The sequence below is a fragment of the Corythoichthys intestinalis genome, chromosome 8 (genome assembly GCF_030265065.1).
Source record: "Corythoichthys intestinalis isolate RoL2023-P3 chromosome 8, ASM3026506v1, whole genome shotgun sequence".
NCBI classification, from domain to species: Eukaryota; Metazoa; Chordata; class Actinopteri; order Syngnathiformes; family Syngnathidae; genus Corythoichthys; species Corythoichthys intestinalis.
In genome coordinates this window covers 11,914,581-11,929,374 of record NC_080402.1, presented here as the reverse complement: position 1 = coordinate 11,929,374, position 14,794 = coordinate 11,914,581, and the positions used below count along the sequence as shown (strand labels likewise).

The 14,794-nt window shown below is 38.6% G+C and overlaps 1 protein-coding gene and 2 non-coding genes across 3 annotated transcripts in view; 2 read left to right on the top strand and 1 right to left on the bottom strand.

The window, feature by feature from the left end:
- Positions 1 to 321: 321 nt before the first annotated feature.
- Positions 322 to 393, top strand: trnad-guc (transfer RNA aspartic acid (anticodon GUC)). Its single transcript has one exon. It is a non-coding gene; the product is annotated as a tRNA-Asp (tRNA).
- A 386-nt stretch (positions 394 to 779) lies between these two features.
- trnad-guc (transfer RNA aspartic acid (anticodon GUC)) lies at positions 780 to 851 on the bottom strand. Its single transcript has one exon. It is a non-coding gene; the product is annotated as a tRNA-Asp (tRNA).
- Positions 852 to 1,187: 336 nt separating this feature from the next.
- chtf18 (CTF18, chromosome transmission fidelity factor 18 homolog (S. cerevisiae)) overlaps positions 1,188 to 14,794 on the top strand; it is a 29,394-nt gene continuing 15,787 nt past the window's right edge. The window contains exons 1-14 of the mRNA XM_057843882.1: positions 1,188 to 1,433; positions 1,527 to 1,595; positions 1,697 to 1,820; positions 1,954 to 2,143; positions 2,204 to 2,296; positions 5,820 to 5,860; positions 5,941 to 6,082; positions 12,280 to 12,504; positions 12,684 to 12,781; positions 12,880 to 13,003; positions 13,205 to 13,341; positions 13,424 to 13,517; positions 13,590 to 13,688; positions 13,796 to 13,926. Coding sequence (XP_057699865.1) covers positions 1,346 to 1,433; positions 1,527 to 1,595; positions 1,697 to 1,820; positions 1,954 to 2,143; positions 2,204 to 2,296; positions 5,820 to 5,860; positions 5,941 to 6,082; positions 12,280 to 12,504; positions 12,684 to 12,781; positions 12,880 to 13,003; positions 13,205 to 13,341; positions 13,424 to 13,517; positions 13,590 to 13,688; positions 13,796 to 13,926 — 1,655 coding nt within the window. The 5' untranslated portion in view covers positions 1,188 to 1,345. The remainder of the gene's footprint in view (positions 1,434 to 1,526; positions 1,596 to 1,696; positions 1,821 to 1,953; positions 2,144 to 2,203; positions 2,297 to 5,819; positions 5,861 to 5,940; positions 6,083 to 12,279; positions 12,505 to 12,683; positions 12,782 to 12,879; positions 13,004 to 13,204; positions 13,342 to 13,423; positions 13,518 to 13,589; positions 13,689 to 13,795; positions 13,927 to 14,794) is intronic.

Sequence of the window (14,794 nt, the reverse complement as noted above, 5' to 3'; positions counted from 1 at the left end):
AAATATCGAGCTTCTATTTTTATTTTTTGTAGCTGCTTTTGTTTATGGACTGATTTCTGTCACTCTAGTTTCTTTCCCTACCAAGCAGCCTTCACCGTCGCAAAGCACTCACAGGCAGACACATTTTGAGATTCCCCACCTTTAAATGCCAGCATCAAACAAAAACAAGCCGAGGCTTGAAATCTGAGATAAACTTAATAAGTGAAATAGCACAGCTTCAAATAATGTATTAAAAATCGATTTTATAGTAGGCTTCATAGATGTCAGGAGCTGTGTATATATTTCGTATATTTGTTCATGGAATTCAAAATATGTGTGCAGTCCTCGGTAGTATAGTGGACAGTATCTCCGCCTGTCACGCGGAAGACCGGGGTTCGATTCCCCGCCGGGGAGATGTTATTTTAGAAATCATATTTATTATAACATATGTATCTATAGATCTGTTCTTTCGTTCATTTGTTTTGCGTTTATCCTGACCAGGATCGAGGGGGTGGAGTGCTGTATCATATTCCAGCTAACTATGGGAGGTAGAAGGGGTAAGCCCTGAATTGGTTGCCGGCCAATCGCTGGGCATAATCAGAACACACGCATTCACAATTCAGTTCAATCAGCCTACCATGCATCATTTTGGGATGTGGGAGTAAACCGGATTACCCGTTGGACACTCACTTTTGAGACAGGAAAGCCGGAGCCCGGATTGAACCTTTGAATTTAGTGGACGTGCTAACTACTGTACACCGCCGAAAATAGGTATCCAAAAAAATAATTAAAAATATCTTCTCCCCGGCGGGGAATCGAACCCCGGTCTTCCGCGTGACAGGCGGAGATACTGTCCACTATACTACCGAGGATGTCGGGCCACGCAGGTTTGTCACAATTTTTCACAGAGGTACCTCTGTCATCGCGGTATTCCCTTTCAACGTCAAACTTTGACGGATCTGCGACTGATTCATCTTGTTCGATTAATTCAAAGGTAATACCGTACTTTTTATATGCAGTTCTTATGAGAACAAGATGGAAATGTCTGCTTTGCATCCAGGCTTCGGGTCGCTGCTGCTTCATAAACATGTTCCTTTCTCGAGCCTTCACGTGCACATAGTACCCTCTGCTGGCCATGTGTAAAGCTTACATATATTTTCTTAATTATTATTGCACCGCAACCCGGAATTCCAAACCTCGTACAACCAATCAGAAGCCTGAAGCATTCGCCAACCCGGAAACGCAGCGACACAACAAAAATTGCCGGGAAACGACTTTTGCCTGCGCTTATGTTGACATCATTTAACAGCATAAGAGTTCCCCCAAAGTTAAACACATATTTTGTGTACATTAAGAAAACGCAAACATGGATGAATATGACGAAATGTTTGAAATTGAGGACAACTTCGACGAGCAGTTCGCCGACGAGCTCGATGCGTTGGCCCAGTTAGAAGGTAAGGACATAAATATAGTACCGATCTTGCTGTAAAAGTTCATATCAGCTTTAATTCATGTTTATTGTTTACAATCATGATATATTTTAAAAGAATCCTCCAGTGGTGCAAAGCGACAGAGGCAGAGTGCAAATGACGCTTCCTACATAGAGCAGCCCATCAGTGAGTTTGCTTTAGTTTGCACTAAAACAATTTAATATTGTTGTCTACTCGTCCATATGCACAATGACCATCTTCTTTTTCTCTTTTTCCCCTCCAATCAGCTCCAACTGCAAAGCGTCAAAAAAAGGACACCGATGTGGTAAAACGTCTTTTTACCTCTGCCCAGGGTGATGACATCACACCGCCTTCTTCTCCAGAAAACTATGATCCAATTCACGCTGTCAGGTCAGTCTAACTCAGTACATACAACATTCATCTCAAATGAGAAACGTGGTTTACCCGCCCATACAAATGTATGGTTATTCACACTATATTCAGAACTGATCATTCAAAACAAAGACCATTTGCGGCATTCCAGGTCTTCTTCAGCTGCTTCTTTGGATATTAGCGGCCTTGCAGCAATATCAGAGTCTCCTAGGGAGTCTGCTACGTCGGAGACAAGATCACATGCGCTGAGAAGACCCCCACTAGAAGGCGACTATATCACCGTCACCGACTCATCGGGAAATCGCGTCTACCTCCGCCAAAAGGACACTGAAGCAGAAAAGGTGGGCTGAATTTAGTTTCTGCTGTTTACAATCATAGTAAATGGGGCTCTTTGTGTCTAGGTGGCAGATAGCAGAATGGTACCTGACTTCCAGGGTTCTTTGGGGTTGCTCGCTGTGCCAGTAGGTGTGCTGAGAGAGCAAGAGGCAGAACGGGTGAGTAGATTTCTCCTTGCGTAGATGCTTGTGGAAAAAAGTCACAGATTAGTTTCAACTCAATGTTATTAACAAACAGATTAAAAGATTGGGACGATTGGGCAATTTACACTAACAATTATTGAAACATGGGTCAGGACAATATCCTACTATACAAGTAATACACAGAAAAACAAGCGCTTTTCATCCTTCTGTAGTGAATAGAATTCAGTTTGTCACTAGTAGACTTCCAATTTATTTGTACTGGGAGGATGGCAGGGAATGAACAAATCCATCCCACTTCAAACGGAATGGATGTCGAGGGCGGTCAATGGCAACCAATGAGTGAGAACCAATGAGAATAATGGCGTATTCGCACCTGTCCTGTTTGATCCGGACCAAACCAAAAAAGTTCGAGATGTGAACCTTTTGGCCTGATGTCATAAACGGATTTTAAGGGGGGGCCAGGTCCCCCCTGGTGGGCGAAAAGTATCATTGCATGGAATTGACTTTCCTATATATATATATGTATATATAAGTTGTAAAGCAATAAAACTGCAACAAAAATAATGAAATGAACAAAAAAAAAATTTTTTTATAATGGGTCAAAATTATTTTTCGAACAGATCATGTGACTAGCAACGTAGACGGTCATTTGCTTTGCATATAATTAAAAAAAGAAATTAGGGGAGAGTAATTTTATTTTTCAAATGATTTTTTTGTTTGATTGAAAATATATATTTATATATATTTTTTTTTGATTGAAGCAACTTTTTGGGGGGATTAAATGATTTAGACACAAATGTCCTACCACTAATATGGCCCAAACAGAAAAAGATTGCTTCAATCAAAGAAAACTTTTTCAATGAAAAATTAAGTGTTCAAATGCAAAATTTTCAATTCCAAATATTTTTTCGCCTTCAAAAACTTTTTCTATGGTTGAAATTGTTCTTTTTTTTTTTTTTTTGATTGATTTTTCTTTTTGATTTTTTTTTGTTGTAAGCAATTGATTTTTTATTTTTTGATTGAATAATACAGACAAAAATGACCTGGCCAAAATGTGCCCCAAACACGAATCAACATTACTTCAATAAAAAAAAAAAAAAAATTGACTTCAAACCCCCCCCCCCCCCCCCCCCCAATAAATCAACAAAAAATAGCTTTCACATGCATTTTTTGTTTTTTGAGTTTTAAATTTATTTTTGCATTCAAACTTTTTTTTTTTTTTTTTTTGATTGAAGCGACTTTTTGGGGGGTTGAAAATATATATTTTGATTGAACCAACTTTTTTATTGAAGCAACTTTTTAAAAAATTAAATAATAAAGACACAAATCTACCTCCATATGGCTCCGCCCAGGGGATAAAATTTTTGACTGGGGTAACAGCATTGGCACGACACTGCCAAGCGTACCATATTCAATGGATGACGATCTTGGCAACAAGTATTGCCTAAGCAGCCTGATTTAGAATTCCCCTCAAGAATGATGGGAAACAAAAAACACTCTTTGTCAACTTATTATAAATGTTCTATAAAGTTTAATTTTATTGCTGACACTGCGCTTCGGGGTCATCAACATGTTGTGCCCCCCTGCCCCAAAAGTCAAACTCCGCCTATGGCTGATGTGAATATAAACCAGTGAACTCTGGTGCGGACCAAACAGCCGGTCAGAGACCTCATGGGAGAGGTGGTCTTGGTTCGCTTACAAGCAGACCGTTCGCTATAGGTGTGAAAGCAACTGCGCCGTGATCCGGACTATAGCTGAAATCACATAGCTTTTTGCACGTAACAGGCTTCCACAGCTAGGAAATGTTGTTTAGTTTGCATCACAGTCTGTGGTTAGCAGTATGTTGGCTAATATGAGTTGCTGTTCAACGTGAAGCAATGAGGAGCGGAATGTCTCCTGTCCTTGTAAAATGAACGTGGTATCCAAGGATTCTGATTCGCCAAATTTCCTGCAAATGCATGTAATTGGATAAAACAAATCGTTATCAGCACTTTGCAATACTCGAGAGCTCTGTGATTGTTCACTTCCTTATTTTAACGTGTTTCCACACCCAGACCGTTTTGTCCAATGATTGAGCAATTTTTGCACACGCATAGGTTTGTTGCCAAATCCTGGGTCACTTGCTCAAATTGCAATGTTAAAAGGAACTGTATCAAAAAAACTCCGGACCAAATGTGTTTTGATGCGGATCAAAGAAAGCGAACTATGGACTTTCCTGGTGTGAATATGTCCTAATTTTGGGGCATTTCAGGTCATTTGCTGTTGATTTTCCATCACTTACTGTTGATTTTAGGGCATTTCTGGGTCACTTCCTGTTGATTTTGGGTTGACTAGGCAGTGATTCAAATTCAACAAAGAAGTGACCTGCAAATGCCCTGAAACTAACAAAAAGTGAACGGTAAATGCCCCGAAATTTGGAACGACTGGCTGTGAATGCTCTGGTTTGGAATGCATGAACATTCATTCGCCTCTCCCAGTTTAAACAGATTGGGTGTCTAGCGCCGTCAGTCTCAGCCAATTTTTAATTAATTTTTTTAAACAGTAAGTGACACTTTTTTAAAACGATATATCAATTCTTGGAAGAAGTATATCAACTACCTTTTGGGATACAAAAAAATCACAATATACTACCATTTTGATATATTGTCACACCCCTAATATAGATTGCAAACCGATAACTGCTTCAGACTCTCTTGGATCTTCCAAAGAGCCTTAAAATTCCGTTTGTGGAAAAGTCACAACGTATTTTCTTTCCAGGCACAGCATCCCATAATCCACTGCTTGCAAAGAATAGACAAGTCACAGGGTGTTTTTAGGCGGGGGAAATAAACCAAAATAGACCAATCGGAGGCTGGTATCTTCAGTGTGCAACAATCTAATGCTAGATTTAAACGGAATTTTGTGGAAAACCCTTCCACATTCCTTGCTTAGTTTTAGATCGTAATGACGTGAAATTATTAAAATGGGTATACAGTGGTACCTCTACATACGAAGTTAATCCGTTCCAGGACCTTGTTTGTAAGTCGAAATGGTCGTATGTCGAGCAGGATTTTCCCATAGGAATACATTATAATTCCATTAATTCGTTCCACAGCCCAAAAACCTTCACTAAATCCTTAAAAAATACTGCTGGTACTATTACAAATGGCAATTACACATAGCAAAACAAATAAATTATAAATCAAAATCGGAATAATAATAATATTTTACGTCGGATGTCGAAAAGTTCGTGTGTCGAAGCGATCGTATGTAGAGGTACCACTGTATTAACTAAAGGAAATATTTATCTTTTTACCTGTTGATTCAGATATCCAAACTAGATCTTTACATAAACAATTAGAAAATGAGAGGTTGGTTTGGATCATTACTGAAGTATTGGTAGTGAGCTGACTTATTACTAAATGCGACTTTTATTTCATAATTATGAACTTTGAATCGATAAGAGTTGTTTATGGAACATTTATTTAGCAAAAGGCCAATCTCGAAAATCTTGCAATGGTGAAACTGTATGAAAATGAATCAATGTTTTAAATTACAGCGCCACGAGGAGTCACAGCGTCTTGCAGACGTGCTGAACAGGTACTGCATCACTCGGCTTTCTCTCACACAAGCATGATATCCAGCATTAATTTTGACAGCTTTCTTGTATTGTATTTCAGCAGTGTGAACGATGTCCTGGTTGAGGCTGAAATGAGAGAGGAGGAAGAAGAGGGCGATACAGAGGACCCTGAAGGTCGAACCTTTCGACTTTGGGTTGATAGATTTTCTCCCCGGCACTACACCGAGCTGCTCAGTGATGAGGTACGATAATGTCAAGTTCAAATACGAATCCTTAGGTAGACATTTATAATATAACCAAAATAAGGAGAGAAGGCACTCAATTTAGTTGAAAAGCTTGCAAGGAGAAGGAGGAAAGCTATACAATGGACTACAAAATACAGCTTCTGCAATCGTTCTAACTAGCCTCTTCTTTACCTCGCTTTTTATTTGTGATGGCCCAAGCAACAGATGGGTGTCTTGCCCTAAAAGGGAAAGGGGAAGCAAGCTGGCGACACCCCTTGTATTTGTATGCCTATGTGTGTGCATGTAGGTGGAATTATATACATGTGTGTCAGCACAATTTAGCAAAGCAAAACTGCCTCTTCTGCCTGTCCTTGAACAGGCAAGAGGCTTCCTCAAGGCTTCTTCAAGAAAAAACATTAACAAATGAACAAAAACATTTCTTCACTGCGAGCAGCTATTGATTAGAGCAATTATATAAAAAACTTGCCTGGTACACCAGACTCACCGCTGTTCCAGCTGTTGAGTCTGGCCACCATTCAGCGGTTACAATTTCCAGGGCGGAGCAAGCCACAGCAAACAGACAGTGGAGTGGACCAATCAGCGACGGGCAGACGTGACGTTAGTAAAACGACGAGGGCAGGACGAGGGACTTGCGCGCGCGCGGAAGTAAACATACGAGGAGAGCGGCGTTTATTCAACATGGCAAGCGCGAGACAGACTGTTGTCAATGACTCGTGTCGATGTGTTTTTGGTAATTTAAAACTGATTTTACCGTGGATTGGAACATATTCTCGGCCCTCCCGTTCACCATCTGTGTTGGAGACGACTTTCGACGCGCAAGAGTGACGTGGCTCGTTAAGAACACGTCACGCAAATAAACTAATCTGATTTGTCGATTGATTTTGTACCTGCTCGAGAGGCCGTTAATGGGCTGGTTCCCAGACTTTTCTCTCAGTGTTTGAAAAATACAGGGAGAACAGTCTGGCCGTGCCAGTCAAATAAAAAACATCTCAATAACTATCACATCAAATATATTTCATGAAGCAATAGCATTTGGAAAGTAATAAATTGCAACAATATGATTTCTTAATCCTTTAACACCGTACGTGTCGGCGGCGACGTGTTTACGCATATCATCTTTGAAGCCTCGTCACGCTGTAGTTACGTCACCCACGTGCCGCTGGTTGCTCTCATTTGAAAGTGCGGAAGTTGATGTCCACACCAGTTTTTATTTGAAGTCAGTCGGCCAAGTAAAACGGGAGATAATGTCATTTGAGTTTTATAGTTTTACTGCACTTGTAAATAAGCATTAAAACATTAAAACGCTGCATGGACCATGTGTTTATCTCCATATTTCCATCATTTCTTGTCCTTTTTCAAAACCGAAAGCAGCACGAAAGACTACTTATCCCAAGAGCCGTTGTGAGGTCAAGAAGGACGAACCTAGTGTGAACATTTTTAATAAATTGCCGAGCGAGGCGCCACCTAAGAAAGGGGAGGCATGCGAAGCGAGCACCGGCCGGTTGGATTGAGCGAGTGACTTTGAAACGTGCGGAATGAATCGAAACTAAATTTAGCGCAAGCTAATGCATTATTTCATTAACTCAGGGAAGAGGATGAGACGTTTTTGTCATTGTTTTCCTCGGATGAGGCGGCGTCTCGGCGAGTAGAAGTGACAGCGCGCAAACGGCGGAAGAGTGTGCTGTGCGACGTGTGTGACGTAGCTCTGTGTCTTGTTCAAGAGGAAACTTTATTGAGTTGCAAAAAAAAAAAAAAAAACTTTATTGAGTAGCTTGCCTTAAAAAAAATAACTGAAATACTTGTCATTATTTTTTTAAATTCTTTTTTTTTAGTTTATACTGTATTTGATTTTTTTTCTCTTCATTATCAAGCTTTTCAATTTGTATATAGATGTGTGTGCTCGAGAAGCTTGATTGCATGTACATACTTTTGATAAGGTGATGGGTACAATACCTAACCTCACAAAGAGAGCCCTTTTTGTGTTAGATGATTTATATATATGTATATATTAGGTCTGTCAAACGATTAAAATTTTTAATCGAGTTAATTACAGCTTAAAAATTAATCGTAATTAATCGCAATTAATCGCAATTCAAACCATCTATAAAATATGCCACATTTTTCTGTAAATTATATATATATTCTGTAAAATAATTTGTTGGAATGGAAAGATAAGACACAAGATGGATATATATATATATACATTCAACATACGGTACATAAGGACTGTAGTGGGCATTTCACTCTACTGTCATTTAAATCTGTCTATGCTGTCTTCACTCCGAAGCGTCTACTTTTTCCAAAGCTAGACAGCTAGTGAACGACGCCTTAATAATCAGACTTCTTCCTTTTTTATCTGATTTATTAATAAATTGGCCTCAAACCACTGTCCTCTTTAGACTGTCTTGAAACTACAAAAAAAAGTACACAAGCATTGCATTAGCAACAACGTTAGCTTAGCACGCTATACAGGTTCACTAAACATAAACAAAAAGCGTCTCATACAAAAAATATAACATTTTGCTTACTAACATAATATGTACATTCTTTACAACAACCATACTTACGGACAAGTCGTGTCTAAGGATCATATAAGCACAACATTACAACGTAGGCGTCAGCCCGAGACGTCGTGCAGCCATATAGAACTGGCAAGAAAGCAATAAACCATGTCGCAAAGCGACCACAAGAGTTCGCTGTTAGACAGCACAAAAAACCTTGCTGTAAAACTTACCAAAAGGCAGAATACTGTCTGAGCGGGACATGTGCGTTAATTGCGTCAAATATTTTAACGTGATTAATTAAAAAAATTAATTACCGCGCGTTAACGCGATAATTTTGACAGCCCTAGTATATATATATATATATATATATATATTTCTTTTAAAAAATCTCACTATTTTGCACCGTATATAAACTGTTTTGACCATAGTATGAGTAGAGGCCAAAAACTATGAGGGGCCGAACAAGACATTTTTCATTCTGGCCCTCTCACACACATACATTCTCCTTTCACATACATATATATTCACTCTCATACACATACATTCTCCTCTCACATGCGTACATTCTCCTTTCACATCCATACATATTTACTTTCACATTCATACATTTTTACTTTCACATTCATACATTTTAGCTCTCACATTCATACATTTTCATTCTCACATTCATACATTTTTACTTTCACATTTATACATTTTTACTTTTACATTTATACATTTTCACTCTCACATTTATTCATTTTTACCTTCACATTCATACATTTTTCCTTTTACATTCATACATTTTTACTTTCACATTTATACATTTTTACTTTTACATTTATACATTTTTACTTTCACGTTCAAACATTTTCTGTCACGTTCATACATTTTCACTCTTATATTCATACATTTTTACTTTCACGTTTATACATTTTTACTTTCACATTTATACATTTTCAATCTCACATTCATACATTTTTACTTTCACATTTATACATTTTTACTTTCACGTTTATACATTTTCTCTCTCACGTTCATACATTTTCACTCTTATATTCATACATGTTTACTCTCACATTCACACATTTTTAGTCTGTGAAATGTATGTTTGTATAAATAAAATATATGTGTATAAGAGTGAATATATATTTATGTGAGGAAAGTATGTATGAACGTGAGAGGAGAATGTATGTATGTATGAGTGAAAGTATAGTGAAAACGGAAGGAGTCTAGTTGAAACGGAAGCCAGCTCTGATTGGCTAGCTCTGACTGGTAAGCTCTGATTGGCTGAGAACCTGACGCGGGTTATTGTTCATGAAATAACAACTATGGGTAAGCATGGAAGAGGACGCACAATCACTTAGGCAAGCAGTTGGACTTTTGCAAAACATTTTGTCGACCCCAGAAACTGTAACTTCTTTGGCTTCCTGTCTCGAGCGGCGGCAAAGGACACAATCAACTGCACCCAACAGAGCTAATTATGACGCAGTTGAAAGTGAAATGAGAGACATTTTTAGACCGAGCAACTCTCGAACCTCTTCAACTGTCCAAGCGGGAGCTAATATGACCTGCTCCCAAACTACTGCGGTCAAGGCACCCTCCACTCGTAAAAACGAAGTCAAGCTAGCCGCCCCTCATTTGGATCATTGTTTGCATTGTGTGCATTACGGTAATGCAACGCGCTGGCTTCATAATGGAACGCGGTGGCTTCACAGCGCAAGTCCCCCGGTGGCTTCACAGCGCTAGTCCCTTTATTGAAAAAAATAAATATGAATAAATATAAAACGGGAAGCCATCCAAGAACGGGTCCACTTGAGAGAGGCACTCGAGCACCCCGAGACCCAAACTAAAGTATTATGATATAAAAAATAATTTAGGAATTCCGAGTAATACTACTTAGAAAATTGCTAGTTATTTCTGTCATTTACCCTTATTTCAAATTTTAATTTAAAAATGTCCCAGGACGAGTCCACTTCTGAGGTATACTAGACGACCCCAAGACTCGAACTAAAGTACTCTGATAAAATTCTGATGTATCATTTCAAAATAAAAGTACTTTGAAAATTGCCCATTTTTGCTGTCATTTCGCCTGATTTCAAAAATTGATTAAAAAAAATCTGGCTGATATCCTGGGACGGTTCCACTTCTGGGTATACTGGACGACCCCAAGACTCGAACTGAAGTACTCTGATAAAATTCTGATGTATCATTTCAAAATAAAAGTACTTTGAAAATTGCCGATTTTAGCTGTCATTTCGCCTGATTTCAAAAATTGATTAAAAAAAATCTGGCTGATATCCCGGGATGGTTCCACTTCTGGAGTATACTAGACTACCCCAAGAATTGAATTAAAGTACTCTGATAAAATTCTAATATATTATTTCAAAATAAAAGTACTTTGAAAATTGCCGACTTTAGCTGTCATTTCGCCTGATTTAAAAAATTGATCAAATAAAATCTGGCTGATATCCCGAGACGGTTCCACTTCTGGGGTGTACTAGAGATCAATTTTTGAAACATGTATGAATATAAGAGTGAAAATGTTTGAATGTGAGAGTGAAAATGTATAAATGTGAAAGTAAAAATGTATAAACGTGAAAGTAAAAATGTATGGATATAAGCGTGAAAATGTATTAACGTGACAGAGAAAATGTATAAACGTGAAAGTAAAAATGTATGAATGTGAAAGTAAAAATGTATAAATGTGAGAGTGAAAATGTATAAATGTGAAAGTAAAAATGTATAAATGTGAAAGTAAAAATGTATAAGTGTGAGAGTGAAAATGTATGAATGTGAAAGTAAAAATGTATGAATGTGAAAGTAAAAATGTATGAATGTGAAAGTAAAAATGTATGAATGTGAAAGTAAATATGTATGGATGTGAAAGGAGAATGTATGCATGTGAGAGTGAATATATATGTATGTGAAAGGAGAATGTATGTGTGTGAGAGGGCCAGAATGAAAAATGTCTTGTACGGCCCCTCATAAAAAACGCCTATGACCATATCTGCTGTTTGTGTTGAATTGTCAAACATAAAACTATTCAGTCTTATCTTTTTCTATTGAATGTTGATGCTAACAAGTTGAATAAATATTATCAAGCTTCAAAACGGTTGGTCGAGCATGTTTGGTCGTCAATGGGACATCAACATGACAAATTTTGAAAAAAGATTTTGGGATTTTTGTGTCTTTTTGGGTCCAAAATGTTGAATATAATTGGTCAGTGAAGAAATAACAGATTGGACATGGAGTTTATGGTGTCCTGAAAAAAGGGACCCAACCTGGCCATTGTGAACAATTTTTTTCTTTGAAATATAAAGGCAACATCAAAGGCATGCGAATTCGGCCAAAATAGGCTTAGGTGTTAAAGGGTTGAATACCCCACACAGTTTAGATCTCAATGTCTGTGGCTTGTCCTTGAAGTTGACTGTGGAACCTGGGCCGGTTTAAATCGGTCAGAATGACAAGGCAGTTTTATCAAGAACTAAACATGTCTATAGTTATCAATTACAAAAATGTCTCTTACTGCAACCAATCATGGAACATCCTATTATAGCAATGAATACTTTATTATGAGACTTCATTAGTAAAAGCAAATATTTAACAACCATTTAATAATTATCAGATACATCCATGACCTCGTAGCTTTACGCTGTTCTTAAACAAAATCTTTTACTTGGCACTTCAGTGACAATATGTCTTTCGTAGTTTACCAATCGTTGTCTGCTGAAGTGGCTGAAGCTGTGGGACACTGTGGTTTTCGGAAAAGAGAGAGTTCCACGCCCGGCACGGCCTGACAGACAAGCCCCTATGCAAACCTCATTCCAACTTAATCAAGCCAATCACAATCCAAATCGCTTCAAGAGCAAGATGGAGTTGACTGAGGAGATACTGGAGGCCGAATTGGACCCATACAAGAGGCCGAAATTTAAGGTGATAGTTCTAGTTCCAATTGACAAGTATAACCTATGTAAACATAAATTGCAATTTTAAATGGTGATATTTAGTAAGTGATAATGTTTCATGGCCATTGACGGGGATAGACGTCCAATCCTTTGGGAACTTGCCGTCAATGGCAACCAATGCTAATATCTATTTTTTGCTTTTTCCAGGTGGCATTGTTGTCTGGTCCTCCAGGTTTGGGGAAAACCACCTTGGCGCATGTTATTGCAAAGCACGCTGGTTACAATGTAGTGGAAATCAACGCCAGGTTAGAAATTGCCATTAGTCACTGATAATGAGAGTGCGATACTACTGCGCTGACTTTGTTTTTTTTTTTTTTGTGTTTTTGTTTTTTTTGGGGCGCAGTGACGATCGCAGTGCCGAGGTCTTCCAGAAACGCATCGACACGGCCACACAAATGAAATCCGTTTTAGGAGCCAACGAGAAACCAAACTGCCTCATTATTGACGAAATCGACGGCGCCCCAGCAGTACGTGTTTGAGTGCAACTGTGATACTTAGCATATTTTTAAAATAGATAAAAATATCTTTTTGATACTATCACTCAAATGTAGCATTATCTTATACCATTTTTCCCATACAGAGTTCTAACTAAATAGCAAAGCAAAACTAATATTTTTTGTACAGGAGAGACAGCTTTTTAAAAATTAATTTCCTTTTTGTCTCTACAGGCTGCCATCAACATTCTTCTCGCGACCATAAACAGGAAAGAAGGACAGACCGGCGAGTCCGGAGCAGATTCTACAAAGAAGAAGAAAAAGAAGGAACCCATTCTCCTGCGACCAATTATATGCATCTGTAACGACCTGTAATACGACAGCTCTTAAGTTTAGGCAGCAAAATGAACTAGATTTTTTCTTCCCCTTTATCATCAGTCTTTTTTTTGTTAGTTATGTTCCAGCTCTTAGACCACTGAGGCAGCAGGCTTTCCTCCTGACGTTCCCCCAGACTCAGCCCTCACGTCTGGCCCAGAGACTGGCAGAGGTACACACCGTACGCAGGCACATGCATCTAGTTGCTAAACGCATAAAGCACATTTTTATCCTGGGTTTGCAGATCTCACTCCATCAGGGGATGAAGGCAGACACGGGCTCGCTGATGTTACTGTGTGAGAAAACAGATAATGATATCAGGTCTTGCATCAACACGCTCCAGGTAAGATGGCATTTACTGTCATTTCTTGTAAAACTATTTAAATAAAAAATACTTAGTCATGTATAAAACATGACTAAGCATCACTGTATTTTTTTTTTTTTTACTAGTTCCTTTTCGGGCGAGGCCACAAGCAACTTAACACTAGGACCATCCAGTGTGTATCTGTAGGGCAGAAGGACCAAAACAAAGGATTGTTCCATCTATGGCAAGAGATCTTCCAGTTACCACGTACAAAACGGTACACAAGTATGATTTACTAGAGGTACTTTGCCGGGCATATTACTTGTGCTGGATTGTTGGGGCCAAGGTTTGTTAAACTGACACATAAGAAACCTCAAAATCAGGGCTACTCTGTTTTTTTTTTCTTTTTTATGTATGTTGGATGGATTTTCATCAAGCAGTATGGCCCAGAGTTGCTCGCGTTTGTGTAACATGAATGCAATACGTTCGAATACGAATGGCATGTGAAACGTATCGTACTTTCCTAAGAGATGCAGCAGGAATGTAGTAACACTAAAAGTCAAGGGCGTAGGTTTGCATAGGGACGGTAGGGACATAACACCACCAACTTAAAAGAATGCTCAAATTGTCCCCACCAACTTTTAAGCAACCTTGTTTGCATATATAATGAGTTTGGTTATATAGGTAATTTAGATTGTCTTCCCATAATTTGTAAGGATAGAATTGACCCTACATTATATTTGGATTTACGTTTACCCCTTTTCACTTGCTGAATGTGCTGGTCCATTTCCCCCCCTTCAAACGCACATTTGATTGGCTGATGACTAGAACCCCCAAATTCACACAATCCCGACAGAAATACATGTCGACATGCCGCCTCCTCCGCTGTCTTTAAAGAGGAAGGATTTTAGAAGTTTTTTCCGGCCAGCAGCAGCCACTTTAAGTAATGTAAAAAGACGTCAATGTTGTAAAGGTGGGGAACACACCACTAAATTTGCAGCTGGAAGTCCAACCTGCATCAGAGTTAGCATAACATTAAACTGTGTGAACTTGCTAACCTGTAAAACTCAAGTGGAAAGTAAGCTTGAGATCGATAAACCGATACGACCAGATATCCGGTTTTACAGGTGAGAGATACAGCTGTA